The sequence below is a fragment of the Lampris incognitus genome, chromosome 14 (assembly GCF_029633865.1).
Source record: "Lampris incognitus isolate fLamInc1 chromosome 14, fLamInc1.hap2, whole genome shotgun sequence".
In the NCBI taxonomy this organism is placed as follows: Eukaryota; Metazoa; Chordata; class Actinopteri; order Lampriformes; family Lampridae; genus Lampris; species Lampris incognitus.
The window spans coordinates 8811522-8834293 of record NC_079224.1 but is presented as its reverse complement, the minus strand read 5'-3'; the positions used below and the strand labels follow the sequence as shown (position 1 = coordinate 8834293).

General features: G+C 41.7%; 2 protein-coding genes across 3 annotated transcripts; one reads left to right on the top strand and one right to left on the bottom strand.

Annotated features, from left to right (window-relative positions):
* The first annotated feature begins 73 nt into the window (after positions 1 to 73).
* znf830 (zinc finger protein 830) lies at positions 74 to 2313 on the top strand. Its single transcript, XM_056293228.1, has one exon. The coding sequence runs from the start codon at positions 156 to 158 to the stop codon at positions 1191 to 1193; it is 1038 nt and encodes a 345-aa protein (XP_056149203.1). The 5' UTR covers positions 74 to 155; the 3' UTR covers positions 1194 to 2313.
* Positions 2314 to 2375: 62 nt separating this feature from the next.
* On the bottom strand, positions 2376 to 10202 carry efcab14 (EF-hand calcium binding domain 14). Of its 2 annotated transcripts, none has more exons than XM_056293227.1 (9): positions 9137 to 10202; positions 8846 to 8991; positions 8542 to 8687; positions 7415 to 7513; positions 6987 to 7097; positions 4819 to 4983; positions 4542 to 4647; positions 4016 to 4147; positions 2376 to 3846 (listed from the first exon to the last, which is right to left on the bottom strand). In XM_056293227.1, exons 1-9 carry the CDS (start codon positions 9310 to 9312, stop codon positions 3668 to 3670), a joined length of 1260 nt encoding a protein of 419 aa, XP_056149202.1. In that variant the 5' UTR covers positions 9313 to 10202; the 3' UTR covers positions 2376 to 3667. The 2 variants fall into 2 exon arrangements, with proteins under 2 accessions (XP_056149202.1, XP_056149201.1); XM_056293226.1 differs by having other exon boundaries at positions 8846 to 8994; positions 9137 to 10199.
* Between the last annotated feature and the right edge of the window lie 12570 nt (positions 10203 to 22772).

The following is a 22772-nucleotide window of genomic DNA, read 5'->3' as shown; positions in this document are numbered from 1 at the left end:
ATATCTGCATATTTTCAATAATATTTTGGATTCTTCCCCGCCCGAAACCACGCCCAAAAACAAAACCAGCGTCGTTGTGACGTCATCATAACGCGACGTGTTTTCTTCCTCGCAGGCAACTTTGTGTATAGCGTCAAGCTAGTTTACGCGCAGGGATGGCGTCGTCGAAAAAGGGGAAGAAAGTTATAAATCAAGACGAACTTCGGCGTTTAATGAGGCAAAAACAGAGACAGGCGACAGACAAGAAGCGCATCGAATCCCCCTTCGCCAAATACAACAGCCTCGGCCACCTCAGCTGCGTCTTGTGCAATGTGCAGGTGAAGACGGAGATTCTGTGGCAAACTCATGTCCTCGGAAAACAGCACAGAGAAAACGCGTCTGATCTGAAAGGACAGAAGCCGACGCAACAGTGCCAGCCGGACAAAAGAAAAACCCAAGACCCCGAGGACATAAATGGGAAAAGGGCCAAATTGGCGTCGGCTGCCGGCCAGTCTTCGCAAGGCTTGCCCAGTGATTTCTTCGAGAAACCGAGCGATAAGGGACGTGGTCCCACTAAGACCTCTACAGGTCTCGGCCTTTTAACTGGGGTCTACGACGACGACGATACTGAGGATGAGAAGGAAGACGAGGACCCAGCCAAGCCCGCGGAGACCCCGGGCGGTGTTCAACGGAAGGGTCAGTCGGCTCCAGCGGGACTACCGGCGGACTTCTTCGACAGCTCGATCCCGCCCGCCCCCGCCGTCTCTCATTCGGGGTCCATCCTGAAAGCAGACGAGCCGGAGAAAAGCGCGGAAAAGAAAGAAAACACCGCCGAGGCGCTGCCCGAGGGCTTCTTCGACGACCCGGTGAGGGACGCCAAAGTACGCAAAGTCGACGCACCCAAAGACCTCCTGGACAAAGAGTGGGAAGAGTTTCAGAAGGAAATGCGCCAGGTCAACACCAAGTCGGAGGCCATTGTAGCCGAGGACGACGAGGAGGGTCGCCTTGAACGCCAGATCGACGAAATCGACGAGCAGATCCAGTGCTACAGACGAGTGGAGGTACTGCGAGATAAGCGGGACGTGGTTAGAAGCAAGTCTGCGCACGAGGGGAATCCCACGCGAGAGGCGTCAGAGAGCCTGGAGGAAGAGGACGAGGAGGACCTGCTTCACTTGCTGTCCCGTGACTGGAGGGCTAAAGGGGCACTTGCCTAATGTTGCCCATACATCTACATGTGTTTATTTGTGTATACGAGACATCAGTGACTATCAAAAGCTCTGTCCATAAAATTAATAAAGCTCTGGATAAGATTCAGGACGAACTCGTCAGCAAGACGTTACTTTTACTTGGTTGGTTTGATATTGTTCGTGAGACTTGTTATACTAAAGCAGTGTTTCTCAACCCAGTCCTCAAGGACCCCCTATCCTGCAGATTCTCTTTGCAATCCTGAATAGGTACCTGTTGGTAGTTATTCAACCAATCAGCAATGAATGTCTGAGTTTGCACACCTTGCATAATTAAGTGCTATGAGATGATTGGTCGAGTAAGTACAAGCAGGGCTTCCTATGCAGGGTTATAATGAAAATCTGCAGGATAGGGGTTCCTTGAGGACTGGGTTGAGAAACACTGTACTAAAGACTCGTAGGCATCATATGAAAGGGCGAGTAAGTAAGGTTGAAGACTTTAACCCTTTGTAAACAACTGATCAATACAAATAGCAAAGTCAATAATTCTGCCCTTGACTGTAAGATGTACTTTATCAATGCATTCATTCATTATCCAAACCGCTTCTCCTTCTCAGGGTTGCTGGAGCCTATCCCAGCAGTCATTGGGCGGCAGGTGGGGAGACACGCTGGGCAGGCCGACAGCCATAAACCCCCCCCACACACACACATTCATACCTAGGGACAATTTAGTACTGCTGATTCACCTGACCTACATGTTTTTGGACTGTGGGAGGAAACCGGAGGAAACCCACGCAGACATGAGAACATGCAAACTCCACACAGAGGATGACCCCCAAGGTTGGACGACCCCGCAGCTCGAACCCAGGACGTTCATGCTATGAGGCGATCGCTCCAACCACTGTGCCGCCTAGCTTATAATAACAATGATAACGTGGGGAAATTCCTCCTTTGCTTTTAACCCATCCCAACACGCACACACCGGAAACGGTGGGCAGCCACCGTGCAGCGCCCAGGGACCAAGTTCTTCTTGCCAGGCCTCGGTCAGGGCCACAGACAGGGGTATCAACCCTAACATGCATGTCTGTACATTCATGTGCTCACCAAAAAAAAGGTTCATAAAATCTTCACAGCCCGCTCGGGCAAATATGTAATTTGTGATAATAGGCTACACAAATACAAAATAAACTGACTTGACGCACAGAGACATGATTTAATGTCAGAAGCTGTTTAATTCAGAGCTCAAGTAACCATTGTCCTGCAAAACTGTCAACTAGGTTAAACTGATATTTGTTCATTTTACTTAGCGTAACGCAAAGCACAACAGTTTTTTTATTTTAAAAAGTACATTGTTGAGACTGACCCTGGAAAGCAAATCCAACAACTCAGCCTTACAAAATCATGGTATCTGTTGATGCCACATTAAAATTTATACAAATTTTACAGAATACAATAACATTGAATAATTTAAACCAAACTTGTTAAGTAAATACATTACTCTGACGTCCACAAAATGAACTAAGGTTAATCAAGTAATGAGTGACGGTCAGTGCTTCTCATACTACCTGTTACAAATTGTGAGTTGTGTGTGCCTTTTGTGTCCTTCTCTTGTTTCTTTACAGTTTAGGCAGGTTCTACATTATACCTGGGAGTCGGTTTCTGTGTTATTGCTACATATCTTATGAGAGTTACCATTTAAATAATGCTTTAAAGAATGGTTGAAAAAGCATTCATAGCCCTTCAAATCTTCTAGACTCAAAACTGCTAAAAGCAACAAACACTAAAACTGAAAGGTTGGATTTATCCAACAGGAACGGACAGATGAGGCAAAGATACACTCACATAAACAAATGTAAGAAAATGGAAGATACAGCTGTTCAAGGTGAGCTTTGAAAAGAGCCGATAAATATTAGTCCTGTAGTTTATTTAAAAACAAAAAATCAAAATTCTGTTACTAGTGATTATTTGTAAACATTCCCTGGAATTATACTAGGAATCTGTTGCTGAAGTCCCCATGAGCTAGACAAGGTAACAGGGAGTGAGTCTGGAAAGAACAGATTGTCTTACAGAAACTAAAAGGAAATTAAAATATTACATCAAAATGGGAGAGGGATTGGCAAAAAACAAAAAAAGTGCAAGAAACAGCAAGTTGAGTTTTTTTTTTCACTATTGAGGAAGATGACACTCAATACATTTTTTTTGCCAATTTATTTCATATAGCCTAAGATGAGACATTTGCTAAAATGAGAAATCCGAAGAATCAATTTTTTATGGACATTCAAACAGATCAATCCTAAAACTGAAGCTTGCATTCTGCGGCTAAACTTAAGGGTGAACCGGGACCAGGACAGTGAGTAGGGGGCATGCCAGTGCCACTGTTTCACAATCAGCATGATAAATATTTAGTTCATAAAAGTGCAGCAATCACAGCAGGCGGTTGAGCAATCCAAACGCCAACCCCTTAGATGTCTCAATATCGTTCACCGCAATCCATCATGGTACACTCACAACCCCGCCGCAGCTTGCAGTTCCCACAGCGAGTACCTTTGGTCCCCGTCTTTGTCAAAGCAGTTCATGATATTGGCTTCAGAAATTGCTGATCCAAACTGCTTCCTCAGATCTTGGTAGGACATTCCACGTGAATGACGTCCAAGGCCTGCTTGCTGGAAGACGTCTTCCAGATCTGTATGTGCAAGACAACTTATTTTAAAATGTATGCTTGGCAAAAACACAGTCATCCCCCTCGCACATTGCAGGGCTGGATTTGGTTCTTTAAACAACAGCAACAAAACATTTTAAATGTAAATTTTAATAAATGCAAAAATATAAAACCGAAGAGTAGCAGTACGGACCTTTAAGACATCCGACGCCAGGTATGGACACAGTCTTTGGGCATCCTGTCCCAGAAAACCTCTTGGAGCGCTTCGGAGACAAGAAGCGCGGACGTCTAGTTGGCTGTGGGTCTGCCAACGGTGTGAGGTCACCTGCAGGTTTATTAAAGAAAAGTATTGAAAGGTACAATGTTGGTTTATCTACTCCAATAAAAACACATCCACAGCAGTCATACATACACGCTAATTCCAATTAGACTTCTCTGTTTGGACTGATCCAAATTTAATTGGCTGCTAAAGAAGTACATTTCCACATGGGACCAGCTGTTGTGATTTCATAGGGCCGTAAATAAAACACAAGAATAAATGGGTGATTTTAAAAAAATTTTTTTAGGAAAAGCAATACTTTGATTAGTATATTTATACAATTCCAGTGAATGCATTCTTTTTGTTAACGCAGATAAACTTACATGTTGCACCTTTAAAATGAACGGTGAGGCAAAGAATAAATGCAATATTTAGAAATGAATATTACATTTCATATTACCATATGCACCAACATGGGCTGGTGGCTCGGCTGTTAAAACATCTTTAACTGGGTCAGTTGCTGGATTTCTGTTGCTGGACTGCTGATCAGTTGCTCCCTCAGAACCCTTGAATTTTTAAAAGGTTAATAATTGAGAAGTTAAGCATAGAGGCAGGCACTCCCAGAGCAAATGGTACATCAAGTGAAGTAAGTAGACCCTGGCTGGGCTGACGTGTGAAGGAATGTCAAGTAAACACAAGCGGGAGGTGAAATCAATGTGGCGTTTTGTATTACTCACTCTCCGCTTTGCAGCTTGGTCAGAATGATGCTCCAAAGAGGAAACTCTCTCGGACAGATTGGAGAAGCTCGACAAGAGACTGTGGATCTGATCATTAGTCCACGCGTGATGCATCTCCTGGGTTTTATTCGCTTCGCTCACAGCTACTCTCAGGTCTGTCAATTCCTGCGAAAATCACGCAAAAGATCCCAATGCAGCCTATGCAGGATGAGCTCGCAGACAGCACAAGTTACTACGGCGCATGAAGAAGGATACTCTTTTCTCAACCATGTTACAATATAATAAATTATGTTACTCTTTCCTCAACCATGTTACAATATAATAAATTAATAGAAAAAGTGTGTTGCTGTCCACAACCTTTTCATAACTCACTCTATATCCTGCTAAGATGGATGGTGATGAAACGGTGTCTCAGGGATAATGCTACATGGATAAGACCTAATCTTTCTCAGAAGTACTTTGAATTTATTGAAGGATAGCCCCTTGAGATGTGGCATCTCATTTTCAAGGGGGTCCAACAGACAAATACAAAAACATATATAAGCAAAAACAGCGTTGCATAACAAACATACACTGCAAACACACAGCTACAGACAACTTGCCCACCCACACCCCCCGTCCTCAGATCAGGGAAAACTGGATACAATGACCCGGATAATAAATCAATTACATCAACATATAGAGCAACTGAAGCAGTTTGTCTTCAAGTACACACAAATTAAAAGCATAAACAGGTTGTTTTGAGATGAAAAAATAAAGATGCGAAGCAGCGGAAAGAGGTAACAGAGCTTAGAAAAAGAGGAAGGAAGATTACTCCAGTCGGAGGGAGCTTTGTACTGGAATGACCTGCAACCGACTTCTTTGAAAATTCTGGGGACCAAAAAAAAAAGGGATATTGCATATGTCTGAGTGGATATGAAGATCTACATGGAACCAAAAACTGTTTCAAACAGGAAGGACAATTAAAGTAAACACATCTGAAGACGAACTGAACCCACTGAAATTCCCTTCTAGATCTAAGCTGCAACCAATTAGTTGCCGATTCTCTTTTCGTACCTCAAATCTTACTTAACCTATCAAGACTAAAGGAGATGAAAATGTCTCCGGTTGTTTAAGATACGGGTACTTGTTTAACAGAATACGGACGAATGCCAAATGCATGGATCCAAACATGTCAGGGCCCTTTATACCCCCTGACTGACTTGGGATGCAAGCGTCACAATCACAGAGACATACGTGCATGACAGCATGCACACTCAAGACTGATTAATCTGGCCTTGGCAGAACTCGCTGGCGCTTCTCATGTGGATTTATGCCACAGTGAAGCAGATCAGACCAACTTTCAATCTACCAAAACATCATGTGCTTATCTGAGTAGAACCGACTCAATTCCCTGCAAATAAGATACAGTATGTTAACATACTGGTTCCAGGTTATGAAAAATGAAGTACATTTGCCTTGTTTTGGTTGTTAATTTATGGTGCGATTCAGTCCCTCTCTTAAGCAGCATGAATGGGCAGTGTTCATGTTTTTGTTTACACTGCATCCTCCATCCAAACACAGAAGCCATGCCTCCAGCAAGATCGGCAATGAGGGCAAGGCTCTATATCAATTATACTGCACTGTCAAGATTGCAGAGACAAACAAATAACTGACTTTGTGAAAAAATCATAGACGTTTCGCTCTGCTATTCCTCAGATACCATAAGTGAATTGATTTCGTTTGATGAACATAGATTCATAATCAATTTGAATAGATTTCTGGGAAGTGTACTAGTGCCCTAATGTGAACTGAATTTCAATTCTCTCATTTACTATTCTGCACCTGCATTGAAATTGATCGTTGCTCATGACAAGACCTTGAGACTGGTTTACAGCCCTGACATGCACAAACACTTTTGCAATACAGTCAAACTTGTAGATTAATTCCACAGGTTCACATAAAAAATGGCAGTGAGTACATGCAGAGAATATACAAGTTAAGGGTACATATCAAAAGGTGCAGAGAGCTGTGTAGCCCTTGCATTTTCAAATCAAACCCTCAAATTGGACTCATTTTAGATATTTTATAAAATCCCATTCAAATTTTACAATTACTCCATTGGCCAATCGATCAAAATACAGGGAAAAAAAAAAAGCAGAAAAAAAGTGATGCTGGTTTAAATTTACCATGGTCGTTTTCAAATTGTCCGAATCTTTCTTCTGACTTTCAAGAGCAGCTTGCATAGTCTTAACATCATGCTGTACACTTGTTAGTGTGCTGCCAATTGTAGCTACACTCTGAAAAAGAAACAAAAAGTATCAAGCAGTATACTCTGTTATGAGCCCTACAACTGTACAAAGTGTTACTGATACTGTTGAGTCCCCAAGTTCAATCTTAATTTCAAAACATGGATGACTTTAAACAATTATGTTATCAAGGATCATCAGGATATAAATACTATTATGAACATAAGCATTGCATTTTGAACTGTTTATTTCTTCGCATTAAATGAGAAACAACATACAGCAGGCAGAAATTTGAATAACAATCAATAATCTGAAATAAGTAATATTATTAAGAAATTATGCTATTTATAGCTTTTCGTCAGCTTTACCTTTTGGAGTTCTTCAACTGTAGTTGGGAGGTTGATTAAATCTGAGGCCGATTTGATGTTTGCCTTAAGATGGTTGACTGCAGAGTCCAGTAAACTAATCTAAATGAGTAAAATGTCACAAACCATTCAGTTAAATACCAGCAAATTATTCATCTCCTTTACAACTTGTGTGAATTCACTTAAAGAGTGAAGAATTACGCAGTTGATAGAGTTATGGGAGGGAGAACAGAGGGGAAAATGTTTGCTGTGTTTTATATAACTGTTATTTGTTGTATAATCTGATGTGAGTTGCAAACTATAAAAAAAAAAGAGTGAAGAATTTAATTTGTCCAGATAAACATTAAACACATTCCAATTCTCCAACTTCCATTCTCAAACTCCAGGGTAATTCATAATCACATTCTTTTAAAGAATAATAAAAAAAACAAACTGCATGAGACTTTCAGTTTATGCTGTGGTGTAAATATTGAATGTGGTTGGATTACTAGTGCCCGAGAAGCTCAAGATTATGACGACAACTAGGGATGTCCCAATCCAATCCAAGACACCGGTATCAGGGCCGGATCAAGGCTTATTTCAGTTGATCAGTATCGGCTATACTGAGCCCGATCAAATTCTGACCCTTTGTTTATTTAACCACCTTGTACTGTCTATGCCAGCTGTCTTATAGGAGCTATTAACACTTCCATCTAAGCGTCAAAAACTGACAATATCCAAAAATTGCAGCAGTGAAGCACACATTTTAAAAATTCAATAAGTCGCTAAAATGTCTTCAAACTAGCAGCCGAACAGCAGCTTGTCTCCAGTATTTGAAGGGATGCGAGTTCACATGTTACTCTACAGTGTTCTTTCTAGTCAATGTTTTTATATTTGAGGGAGCTATTGCATCTAATATTTTCAGCAGGGTAAGCGGTTTGGATAATGGATGGATGTATTTACTTTATCTTACCTGACAGGATTAGTATTGGTAACTTTAATGTAATTAAAGTATGCACTGTGCAACTGTATTATGCAGGAAAATATATGTAAATATTGGATTGAGAATAACCAGATACTCAGTATGAAACGACTCAGATCAGATCAGGAGAAAGAAAATGTGATTGGTCAAACCCTAACGACCAACTTACCTTCCTGTTCATCTCTGTTAAGTTGGACCACAGTTTGCTCAAACCCTTGTCCCCACTTTCGATATCGTCAACCTTCCTCTGCTTGGTTTTCAGATCCTCACTTAATTTTGGTATTTCGTGTGATAACACTTTCTGGCTGGATTCCACTGTTGCAATGACATTTAAAATAAGTCATCGTCAATGTGGCGGTCAATGGATTACATAATTTGCACAACTACATGATACAACATTGACCACCAAAGGGTAACATTACGGCAGTCAGGTGGAAACTTCATAGAAACTCATCTTTGAGTGTGCATCTTACTTGTGTGCAGCTTTTCTTTCAGTGAGTCTAGATCTTCTTTAAGAGCGATCTGCATCCATATGAGTCCGGCACAAGCCATGACACAGGCAGCCAGAATGATGAATAAGAACAGGGGGTAGCAGACGTTGCAGCACTGCGTGTAACTTCTTCTGCAAGGAACAAGAAACAGCAACGTCGGACATTAATATTTCACAAACTCGCGCATGACTGATGGAAATATTCCCCCGAGGAGGTCTTGGACGTCACAGATAACACGAGGCCTCCTGATCGACATTTGATTTGAGTACTCACTTCCCGAAGGTGGCAACACTACTCATGTTGCTGAACTCATCGTCGTCCGAACTCGACTCGGACTCCGAGTCTGGGGGTTCGGTTCGCAGGAGCCGGTGACCAGAGCCCTTCTTGGCCTTCTTCCTCTTACTATCCCCGAGTCCGATCAAGGCATTGAGCTCCTTCCTCTTCTTCATCTTCTTCTGAGGGGTCAGCGATCCCGCCGAGCCCGACTTAAAGCCGACCAGATCCAACGTCTTGTCCAGTTTGGTAGATTTCGCTAACTCGCCACTCCCGCTAGTTCAGCAACCCATGTAAGGTCACCGCGGGGCAAAGCACGTCGGCCGCGTTTCGGGCGGCTAATGTCCACACGGCTCCGGTGCCAGCGCGTCTTCTCAGACGCGACGCGGGCATGCCGAGCCGACGGACGGCATGCTTTTCACAACGACGAAGGTCCGCGACGTTTACCGCCCCGCATTAAGGTTACAACCTGCTTAGCGAGCGGAGCAGACGACGCGCCTTACAGTTGGCTAACCCAGCTTAGCACGCCTGACGACACCGGGCCCAGCAGGAAGCTAGCCACGGCGGACCGACACGGGCTATAACGACACGGGCTAACGTCGCACAAACTCACCCGGATCAACCTCAGAGTCGCGCCGCCCGCGGGGTCGGTCCGCTCTTTTTCGAGAAGTCTTCGGAACAAACGATTTACTACGCCAAACCCCGAGCTCGCCGAAGGCGCTAGCTCGTTGGCCGGTTGTTTTGGCAAGGCGTCCGAGTAAAACCACAGCCGATTGGTCAAGCCAAAAAGCCAAGTAAACTCACATCTGATTGGTCAATTGTAAGGCCGTATTGTCCACAGAGGAGGTTTTCCGATGCCAAAACACGCGCGCGCGCACGCACGCACACAAGTTCAAGTTTCGGTTTTATTAGTCATATGTTGGATAACACAGGGAGAACAATACATGAAATGTGCTGCACGACAGTCGGATCAGCTCAACAGTAAAAACAAAACAAAACAAAACAAACGTTAGTGACAATATAAAAACTATAGTAAGAATAGGGAGAAAAATGAGTTTAAGATGAGTTTAACTACTTGGGGCCAACTGTGCCAAAGTAACGGGGAGTGCAGAAGAGAGAGGTGAAGAAGAGAGTGCAGGCAGGGTGGAGTGGGTGGAGAAGAGTGTCAGGGGTGATTTGGGACAGAAGGGTACCAGCGAGAGTTAAAGGGAAGGTTTACAAGATGGCAGTGAGACCAGCTATGTTATATGGTTTGGAGACAGTGGCACTGATGAAAAGACAGGAGGTGGAGGTGGAGGTGGCAGAGATGAAGATGATAAGATTTTCACTTGGAGTGATGAAGGAGGACAGGATTAGGAAGGAGTATATTAGAGGGACAGCTCAGGTTGGACGGTTTGGAGACAAAGCAAGAGAGGCGAGATGGAGATGGTTTGGACATGTGTGGAGGAGAGATGCTGGATATACTGGGAGAAGGATGCTGAATGTGGAGCTGCCAGGGAAGAGGAGAAGAGGAAGGCCAAAGAGGAGGTTTATGGATGTGGTGAGGGAGGACATGCAGGTGGCTGGTGTGACGGAGGAAGATGCAGAGGACAGGAAGAGATGGAAACGGATGATCCACTGTGGCGCCCCCTAACGGGAGCAGCCAAAAGTAGTAGTAGTAGTAGTAGTAGTAGTAGTAGTAGTAGTAGCAGTAGTAGTAGTAGTAGCAGCAGCAGCAGTAGTAGTAGTAGCAGTAGTAGTAGTAGTAGTAGTAGTAGTAGTAGTAGCAGTAGTAGTAGCAGTAGTAGTAGTAGTAGTAGTAGTCGTAGCAGTAGTAGTAGTAGTAGTAGTAGTAGTAGGGAAAAAATTAGAAATAAAATATGAAAAAATGTAATAAGAGAAATAGAATATAAGAGCAGTATACATTTGTTAAGTGGGATCTATGTACATAAAAGTGACCGATGTATTGCACAGAGGGTATGTCTCAGTCCTGGTTGACTAGCAGCAACGGCCATGGAATAGTGCAATTTCTATCTTGGTGCAGACAAGCAGGTGAGCAGATATGCAACGAGGGGTGCCTGTTTCTGTGAGTCCAGAAGCCCAATGGCGTAGCAACAGAAACTGTTTGTAAGTCAGGTGGTGCATGCAGCCACGCTAGTAGCAAGCAGAACAGTCTGCAGCGACCAGGGGAGGAATTCTGAGTCCCGGGTGTTTGCCTCCATCTGTGTGCATCTGGCCATACACGAGAGCCGCACCACCACCCCTTGCGGCCCCAGAGTGATGGCTTGGTGGAAAGATTTCGCCTCACCTTGGGCCAGCAGCTGGACCATCCTCACTTCGCAGCGCCAGCGGGACAGGGATGACCATCTACCCTCGGTGCTCATGGCTGTAAAGTTATTAAATCTAATTCCAAGGCAGCAATGTAATGTCTAAATTCCTTTATTAACTTATTCCGCTTCCATGCTCGGCGGTCGTAACTATCTAAAACGATTCCGGGGGTTTCTTCGTCTTTCTTTCAACCCACAACAACGGACAACAGCATGAACCAAGAGCGCTCCTCGGTGAATAAACTAAAACAACATCAAATCACAACACAAGAAGCATGGCATGCCTTATAAACCATGAACATTACAATGGCGCGTCGCTCAGCTGTTCAAGAGACCACATTCTGCACACCGGCCCTCCTCATGCTGGGGAGAGAGCTCCGCACCCCAGCCGAGCTGGCTTTTGGTCGACCCACCAGATTCCCCAGAGCCCTCCCCAGGTCCAGAGCACGCCAGGAGGCTTCAGGATCGCCTTCGAGTCAGCCCACGTTTTTGCCTGGGAGCAGCAGCAGAGAGATGGTGTGAGGCAAAATCAGAACTGTGATATGAAGACACGAGGGAGGCACTTTCTGGCTGGAGAGCTGGTCTGGGTCTACAACCCTCAGCGGAAGTGAGGCCAGTGCCCTGAACTCGACAGCCAGTGGGCGGGTCCTTGCAGAGTGCTGGAGAGGTTGTTTACAGGGTGCAGCAGTCGTCCAAGGGGAGGAAAGTGGCACTTCATAGAGACAGACCGGCCTCTTACAGAGGGGGCTCTTCCTCTCATGCATCAGGGACACTGATACCTCCCCCCCCCCAGCCTTCCCCCTCACAGCCTACTCACTCCCCTGCCATCTTCCCTGTGGCAATGTAGGGGCCTCCAGAGACTGCATCCCCAGTCTTCTCATTTTTCCTGTTCTGGTCCCCGGACTCAGAGGGTAGCAGCCACCCGCCAGTGACTGAGTCACCCACCTCCTCTTTCTCTGCCCCTCCTCTGGTGGTTGAGTTCTCGGTCTCTGGTCCCTTGTCTCCAGCCCCCCCAGATGGTGTGTCCATGAAGGCAGAGCAGGCCTCCAGGTCACTTCAGAGACTTTGAGAAATAGTAGCGAGACCCTAGGTCCCTGCAGAGGGCACGAATGCGCCCTGAGCTCACCAGAAGAGACGGTAGTCCACCTGGCTCTTTCTAGTTTAAATAAATAAATAAATAAATAATGTACTTAGTTTATCAGGGATTCTCAACAGGAGACTGTTCCCAGATAGCATCCGGATGTGGGCCACTTCAGGCAATGATGCGGCACTGGCGACCTTCTTCTGGCCCTGACAAAATGGTTGTGAGCCTGAAGTGGCCCACATGTATAATAGCAAACATGGCCCATATATGCCAAATCACATGTGGGCCTTTTTGGGCAAAGATGCGGTGCTCTCGGCAACATGTGATCTGGATGTGATCCCGAAGTGGCCCGTGTGGTAAATGGTGAATAGGGCCCAAATATCACAACACAAATATGGGCCACCTTTGGCAAATACGTGGCACATGCGGCATTGCTATGGCTTGGTTCTGGCCCAGATCTGGCAAACAGGAGCGGACCGCCCAAGTGCCGTCATTCCACGCGGTATGTGGGATGGGTCCGGGCCACAGCAATTTGGCTGTCTGGGGTAAGTGTGATCTCTATAGCGGCGAACGCTACACAGGTACGGGCCTGGCTAGTACTTGGATGGGAGACCTCCTCGGGAAAACAGAGTTGCTGCTGGAAGTGGTTTTGGCAGGACAGTAGGCGGCAGTCTTTCCTCTGGTCTTAATAAGCAACTGAAGTCCCAATGCCCCCCAGTGCAGTGACGGGGACACTGTGGTGGAGGAGATACTGTCCTTCGGATAGGACGTTAAACCGAGGTCCTGTCTCACTGACGTCATTAACAGTCGCTTCGATTTGAAAAATCTTCAAAACGATGCCGTTATACCATCAGCTGAGCGCAGCAGCCTGTTGTCTGTGCACCATCAGGACCTGACAGGTTGTCACAGTTTGCTTTTCAGATTGTTGACAAGCTGTTGGACGGTACCTTAAAAAAAGAAAAACACTACGGCTACGGCTAAATCTAAACTCTAAGGTTAAAGAGCCCAAGTCACTTATCACAAAGAGTAGAGGGTCCCCCGGTGTCCTGGCAAAATTCCCAACCTGGCTTTCTCCATCTGGCCACCTAATCATCCAACATGTAATTCGCTCAGTCATTCCTCCCGCTCCACCTCAAGCTGATGTGTGGCGAGCGTGCAGGCACAACATGGCCGCCATGCACCACCCAGGTGGTGCTACCCACTGGTGGTGTTGAAGTGAGTTACCCCCTTCACTGTGAAGTACTTTGGCTGTCTAGATAAAGAGCTATAAAAATGTAATCTATCATTATTATTATCATTATTATTATTATTATTATTATCATTATTATTATTATTATTATTATCATTATTATTATTATTATTATCTGCAAGACATTTACAACCCAAGAGAATTGGGTTATGTAACTTCAGTGAACATAATCTGGTCAGGTCTAATTCAGTCTGTGTGCCCCTCAAAAACGTGTTAAATGTTTTTATTGGATAGCAAAGTCCATAAAATTCATATTTCAAAAAAAAAATCTATGAAGTTATCATAGCAAAATGTTTTCACTAGACGCCAGTTGATTCTTAAAGACCGGCCTCCCAGGTATTAATGACATTAATTTCATGCCTTTTTACTGCAGCTATTTGGAACTACGGGATGCCAAGATCCTGCAAAAACAGCCTTTCACTCACGCAGTACATGCTGTATTTTGAAAGGCCCATGAAATAATTATATCAAATTTGTTTTCAGGGAGCTCCACTACATTCTTGAAGACCAGGTCTCCAGGTCTCCAAAAGCCTGGATTTCATGTCATGCACACTTGGGGAGCTGGTCTTCCAGACTGCAGTAGCGTTTGCTGAAACAGTTTTATTTGTTTAAATGATGGACTTTAAGTAGCAGCATTTATGTAATTGAATGGTCATTTTAAAGGATTTTGGCATCCCATAATTCCAAATTGCTACAGTAAAAAGGCATGAAATCCATGGCAGGGATGCGTGGCGACCCGGCGCTCCACAATGTAGCGGAGTTTGATGAAAACAATTTGAAATCATTATTTTACAGGCTTTTAAACAGTGACACGTATTGAAGAGAATGGGCAATTGGGAGGATTTTGACATCCCATGATTCCAAATTGGTGCAGTAAAAAAGCACGAAATCCACGACAGGGATGCGCGGGGGACCTGTTCCTCATGAACGTAGTGGAGTTTGCCGAAAACAATTTGTTATCATTATTTAATGGAATTTTAAGTAGTGGCATTTGGAGGATTTTGGCATCCCATACTTCCAAATTTCTACAATGGAAAAGCCTGGATGTCATGTCAGCAGTACCTGGCGACCTAGTCTTCAGTAATCTAGTGGAGTTTGCAGATAACAATTTAATATTATTATCTTAAAGACAAGGGATATAATGAATTTACACCATATAATGGACCTCGCCAGCCAGCAAAGCTTAGCAGAACCCAAGCAGAACCTATAAAACAGGCTGTTTTACGTGCACCGGACCTGACCAGATTATGTTCGATGAGGTTACAGAACGGAACCAAATTCTCTTGATTTTTAAATATCTTGCGCTGAACCGGTGACCAGAATTCCTTTCACCCCGTGCGGTTGCTTGACAGATGAGCTACCGTGAATGACCGCTGAAATTTAAGATGGAGGTGGCACGGCCAAGCTTTTCCAAAGTGCAGATGGCGTGACCAACTCATGTCCTCCTTCTCTGGAAAACTCGAGTTCTTCAGTAGTTGGGCCTCGGTCGGGCGGCAGGGGTCTTGCACTAATTAAAAGACTATGCAACTATAGGGTTGGTCTCAGCACGCAGAGCAAAGCATAAAATGAATGACGTGATATGAAGATGACTCTGGGTCCCACCTTAGCCATGGGAAAGTATGGATGACATGACAGGATTTTAACGGTCTTCTTACCACCGTTCTACAGTAGCCCAGACAGCAAGCTCAGTCAGCAAAGTGGGTTTTCTAAGAAATAAGAATTAATCTAGTAATTACGTAAATTAATTAAATTACAATAAAATAAAATAAAATTACAATTAATTTAAATGTACATTAAATTAATTTCATTAATTTAATAAGAATTAAGTGTTCTTATTGTGTTTAGATATAGCGGCTGTGTGTGTGTGTTTTTTTTAAATACAAAAATAAATTTAAAATAAAAATATAAATATACAATATAAATCATCACATTTATATAGCACTTTTCTAGACACCCAGAGCGCTTCACGTTGAAGGGGGCAACTCACGCCAACCACCTGGGTGATGCACGATATATATATATATATATATATATATATATATGTGTGTGTGTGTGTGTGTGTGTATACATATATATAAATGTGTGTATATATACATATACATATATATATACACCCCATATAATATACTATGTATATACACAGATATAATATACTATATATATACATAATATATGTGTATATAATATATGTGTGTATATGTATATATATGTGTGTGATTATATATATAAAATGTGTGTGTGTGTATACACATATTCACACATATGTATATATACATAATATATATGTTCAAATAATATATGTATATATACATATATATATAAATGTGTGTATATATACACACATTATATATATGTATATATGTATATATGTGTATATATATGTATGTATATATGTATATGTATATATATGTATGTATGTATGTATGTATGTATGTATGTATGTATGTATGTATGTATGTATGTATGTATGTATGTATGTATGTATGTATGTATATTCAGTTGTTCCTGCTGAAAGAATTCTCAACTCTCAAACACCAATAAGAGCGTGTATGTTAGTCAGAAATTTATCTTGTGATTTCGAGTCATTTGACTTGGATTGTATTCTACTGAGCAAACTGCTCTGGTATGGTCTGTTGTGAAGTAAAGTAAGAGAGGAAGGGGAAAGCTTGAGGGGTTCCCTAAAACCTCATAAAGCCTGTATGTTGAGGGGAATAATACATATTTGTCAAGTTGTTGTAGTTAATACTTTTTAGTTGTGTGTGTGTGTAGTATGTGTGTGTTTGTCGACACGCATTAGGTCAGAAACTGCCCCGCTTGATGACTTGTATGTATTCAGTCCAGTGTATGAAAAGCATCTCGGGTTCTGGTAATCCCGTTGTCCCGGGGAGCCGCGGCCTGCCGGTCCTGGCAGGGGTGTCTGCTGGAAATGCTGCTGACCTATAAAGCTGCGGCTGTGGCTCAGCACGACACTTCGGCTGGAGAGCAGCGGGGTCGATATGGAGTAGCCCTTCACTTTTTCAATTTGAAGCGAACCCCTGCAGCCTTATTCATGGCTTTGCAGCGTGTCACCTCTATTTGGGCCCGACCCCCACATAGCCCCAGTTCAATACTGGGACTATGTGGGGGTCGGGCCCTGGAGTGACATGGAGACATGCATCCAAACAAACGGTGGAGGCAATACTTCTGCAGCCTGTATAATTGCCAAGTCAACATTTTGCTAGCTAGCTAGCTAGGCTAATGCACTGGCACCGCTTCTGCAGCAACCAGAGATGGGGCTATTGTGGAAGCATATAGTCAAAATCCAGGGGCATCACACAGGTGGCAGAGCAGAAAAAAGAAAAAAATTCAAGAAATTCAGCAGTTCATCTCAATTAAGAACACCTGGCGAGTGGACAAGCATCCTGCTGAGGGCCTGCGCTAACTCCCCCAGCATGGGGCTTTCATTCAAAGCTTCGGGGTCGTTTCATCGTTATCCCAGACCCTCGCTTTCTCATCTTGGGTTAAGAATTGAAAGATCAAGACTGAAAGTGTGCCACTTCAACTCATTTTGCCCCATGTTTAGCCACACGGCGGGGCAGTAGATGTCATCACTGCCAGCGTTGCTCGTCACCGACTGATGACTATAAAAACACCCCTTTTCACTCTTTGCTCGCAGCAGGGGCACTCGTATCCTCACCAGGAGGGAACCTGGCAAGAGTCTGGCGGGGAGCGGACTCGGGTGCTGGGCGAGAATGTAAATGGTTGCGGCGTGATGGGAAATACTGAATAGAACTGGCTGCAAATCTGATGCTTTAATTGCACATGGCGGATCGTCTGCTGCAGGTTAGCATCAGCAGGAAGCTGGGTTTGCTGCTGGAGTACTGGACCCCCCCCCTGGGGGGGATTTTATCATTAATCTTAAATGTGTTAATACTAGCTCATATTATATTTGTACATAATGAGTGCTGAATAGAAATAAAGATGAGTTATCCCAGCTTTCTGAGCTTTTCCCCTAACAACCACCCAGACAGCATCCGGATGTGGGCCGCTTCAGGCAGTGATGCGGCACTGGTGGTGGCCTTCTTCTGGCCCTGACCAAATGGATGTGAGCCTGAAGTGGCCCACATGTATAACAGCAAATATGGCCCAAATATGTGGGCCTTTTCTGGGAAAGATGCGTTGCTCTGGGCAACATGTGATCTGGATGTGACCCTGAAGTGGCCCGTGTGGTAAATGGTGAATATGGCCCAAATATCACAACCCAAACACGGGCCACCTGCGGCGTCGCTATATGGCTTGGTTCTGGCCCAGATCGGGCAAACAGGAGCGGACCGCCCGAGCGCCATCACTCCACGCGGTATGTGGGCCGGGTCCGGGCCGCAGCTATTCCGCTCGCTGGGTTTTTGGTTTGGGAACTGCGTGTTCGTGCCACATAATCGTCAGCATGACACATTTGCCGCTGCACGCGAGTCTCACGCGGAACTGACACCTGCCCCGTGAAACGAGAGTGGTGTGAAACGGACTCGGTAGCACGCACGGCGTAAACCACACCGCGCCACATGGCCTCTGTCAATCACACGGGCCGGCTCGCCCTCGTCAACCCTCACAAAGCATGCGTCAAGGAATCAGCAGGGGGCAATGTTCTCACGCCGAAGGAGGACGGACGGAGTCAATACTTGCCTTAAGGACACACGGTCTCGGTCGCAGCTTGAACATACAGCAGCAATGCCCGTATTGATCACGGATCAATACGGTGATTATCAGCAGCATCTCTGGCACTGCGCCCCTTATTGAGCAGGCGCACAACGTGTCCTGCACAGGCCCCACAATGCCAGTGTACAGATTGTGAGACAGCAATGATGATGGACAGCACTTAAATATAGTAGAGCAGTTTACTACGTTAGGAGGGCAAATGACAAAAAAAAAATGCATTTGAGATTATGAAAACATAAATTGCAGGGATAATTCTGTCCGGTCAGACAATAGTCCCACTTTGTGTGCAGAGGCGCGTGTAATTATCAATATATTCTCTTCAATGTGTTCAAGACATCTGCAGTGTGAGCACCGGCCCAAAACCTGAAGTGTAAATATTAATCTGCTCGACAGTGTCGTGGGGATTTGAGAAGTCATTCATGCAGTCACAACACAGGGCTCACACCTCAGTACACGCTACACCACGAGTACACGCTACACCGTCACTACACACCACACCGTCAGTACACACTACACCTCCAGTACACGCTACACCGTCACTACACACCACACCGTCAGTACACACTACACCTCAGTACACACTACACCACGAGTACACGCTACACCATCACTACACACCACACCTCAGTACACACTACACCTCAGTACACACTACACCACGAGTACACGCTACACCGTCACTACACACCACACCGTCAGTACACGCTACACCATCACTACACACCACACCTCAGTACACACTACACCTCAGTACACGCTACACCACGAGTACACGCTACACCGTCACTACACACCACACCGTCAGTACACACTACACCATCAGTACACACCACACCGTCAGTACACGCTACACCATCACTACACACCACACCTCAGTACACACTACACCTCAGTACACACTACACCTCCAGTACACACTACACCATCAGTACACACCACACCTCAGTACTTACTACACCTCCAGTACACACTACACCATCAGTAAACACCACACCTCAGTACACACTACACCTCCAGTACACACTACACCATCAGTACACACCACACCATCAGTACACACCACAGTATCAGTACACACCACACCATCAGTGCACACTACACCATTAGTACACACCACACCATCAGTACAGACTACACCATCAGTACACATCACACCATCAGTACACACCACACCATCAGTACACACTCAAATATAACTCAACTATAACTCAAATATATCTCAACTATAACTCAACTATAACTCAAACATAACTCAACTATAACTCAAATATATCTCAACTATAACTCAAACATAACTCAAACATAACTCAAATATAACTCAACTATAACTCAACTATAACTCAGCTATAACTCAACTATAATTCAAATATAACTCAAATATAACTCAACTATAATTCAAATATAACTCAACTATAACTCAAATATAACTCAACTATAACTCAAATATAACTCAGCTATATCTCAACTATAATTCAAATATAACTCAACTATAACTCAAATATAACTCAAATATAGCTGAAATATAACTCAAATATAACTCAAATATAACTCAAGTATAACTCAAATATAACTCAACTATAACTCAAATACAGCTCAAATATAACTCAAATATAACTCAAATATAACTCAACTATAACTCAACTATAACTCAACTATAATTCAAATATAACTCAACCATAACTCAACTATAACTCAGCTATAACTCAACTATAATTCAAATATAACTCAAATATAACTCAACTATAATTCAAATATAACTCAATTATAACTCAAATATAACTCAACCATAACTCAAATATAACTGAAATATAGCTGAAATATAACTCAAATATAACTCAACTATAACTCAACTATAACTCAAATATAACTCAACTATAACTCAAATACAACTCAAATATAACTCAACTATAACTCAAATATATCTCAACTATAACTCAAACATAACTCAAACATAACTCAAATATAACTCAAATATAACTCAACTATAACTACAATATAACTGAAATATAGCTGAAATATAACTCAAATATAACTCAACTATAATTCAAATATAACTCAAATATAACTCAACTATAATTCAAATATAACTCAACTATAACTCAAATATAACTCAACTATAACTCAAATATAACTCAGCTATATCTCAACTATAATTCAAATATAACTCAACTATAACTCAAATATAACTCAAATATAGCTGAAATATAACTCAAATATAACTCAAATATAACTCAAGTATAACTCAAATATAACTCAACTATAACTCAAATACAGCTCAAATATAACTCAAATATAACTCAAATATAACTCAACTATAACTCAACTATAACTCAACTATAATTCAAATATAACTCAACTATAACTCAACTATAACTCAGCTATAACTCAACTATAATTCAAATATAACTCAAATATAACTCAACTATAATTCAAATATAACTCAATTATAACTCAAATATAACTCAACCATAACTCAAATATAACTGAAATATAGCTGAAATATAACTCAAATATAACTCAACTATAACTCAACTATAACTCAAATATAACTCAACTATAACTCAAATACAACTCAAATATAACGCAACTATAACTCAAATATAACTCAGCTATAACTCAACTATAATTCAAATATAACTCAACTATAACTCAAATGAAGCTGAAATATAGCTGAAATACAACTGAAATATAACTGAAATATAACTCAACTATAACTCAAAAATAACTCAAATATAACTCACCTATAACCCAAATATAACTCAACCATAACTCAAATATAACTCAACTATAACTCAAATATAACTCAGCTATAACTCAACTATAATTCAAATATAACTCAACTATAACTCAACTATAATGCAAATATAACTCAGCTATAACTCAAATATAACTCAAATATAACTCAACTATAACTCAAATATAACTCAACTATAACTCAAATATAACTGAACTATAATTCAAATATAACTCAAATATAACTCAACTATAATTCAAATATAACTCAGCTATAACTCAACTATAATTCAAATATAACTCAAATATAACCCAACTATAATTCAAATATAACTCAACTATAACTCAAATATAACTGAAATATAGCTGAAATATAACTCAAATATAACTCAACTACAACTAAACTATAACTCAACTAAAACTCAAATATAACTCAAATATAACTCAACTATAACTACAATATAACTCAACTATAACTCAAATATAACTCTAATTATAACTCAACTATAACTACAATATAACTGAAATATAGCTGAAATATAACTCAAATATAACTCAACTATAACTCAACTATAACTCAAATATAACTCAACTATAACTCAACTACAACTCAACTATAACTCAACTATAACTCAACTATAACTTCAATATAACTCAGCTAAAACTCAAATATAACTCAAATATAACTCAACTATAACTACAATATAACTGAAATATAGCTGAAATATAACTCAAATATAACTCAACTATAACTCAACTATAACTCAAATATAACTCAACTATAACTCAAATACAACTCAAATATAACTCAACTATAACTCAAATATAACTCAGCTATAACTCAACTATAATTCAAATATAACTCAACTATAACTCAACTATAACTGAAATATAACTGAAATATAACTCAACTATAACTCAAAAATAACTCAAATATAACTCAAATATAACTCAACTATAACTCAACTATAACTCAAATATAACTCAGCTATAACTCAACTATAATTCAAATATAACTCAACTATAACTCAACTATAACGCAAATATAACTCAGCTATAACTCAAATATAACTCAAATATAACTCAACTATAACTCAAATATAACTAAACTATAGCGCAAATATAACTCAGCTATAACTCAAATATAACTCAGCTATAACTCAAATTTAACTCAAATATAACTCAACTATAACTGAAATATGACTGAACTATAACTCAAATTTAACTCAAATATAACTCAACTATAACTGAAATATGACTGAACTATAACTCAAATATAACTCAAATATAACTCAACTATAACTACAATATAACTCAACTATAACTCAAATATAACTCAAATTATAACTCAACTATAACTCAAATATAACTCAAATATAACTGAAATTTAACTCAACTATAACTCAACTATAACTCAACTGTAACTCAACTATAACTGAAATATAACTCAACTACAACTCAACTATAACTCAAATATAATTCAAATATAATTCAAATATAACTCCACTATGAGTCCTTTGCAAAGCCTTCAGATGCATTCTGGTAAGTCCCTGGTTTGGGTGATACGGCCAG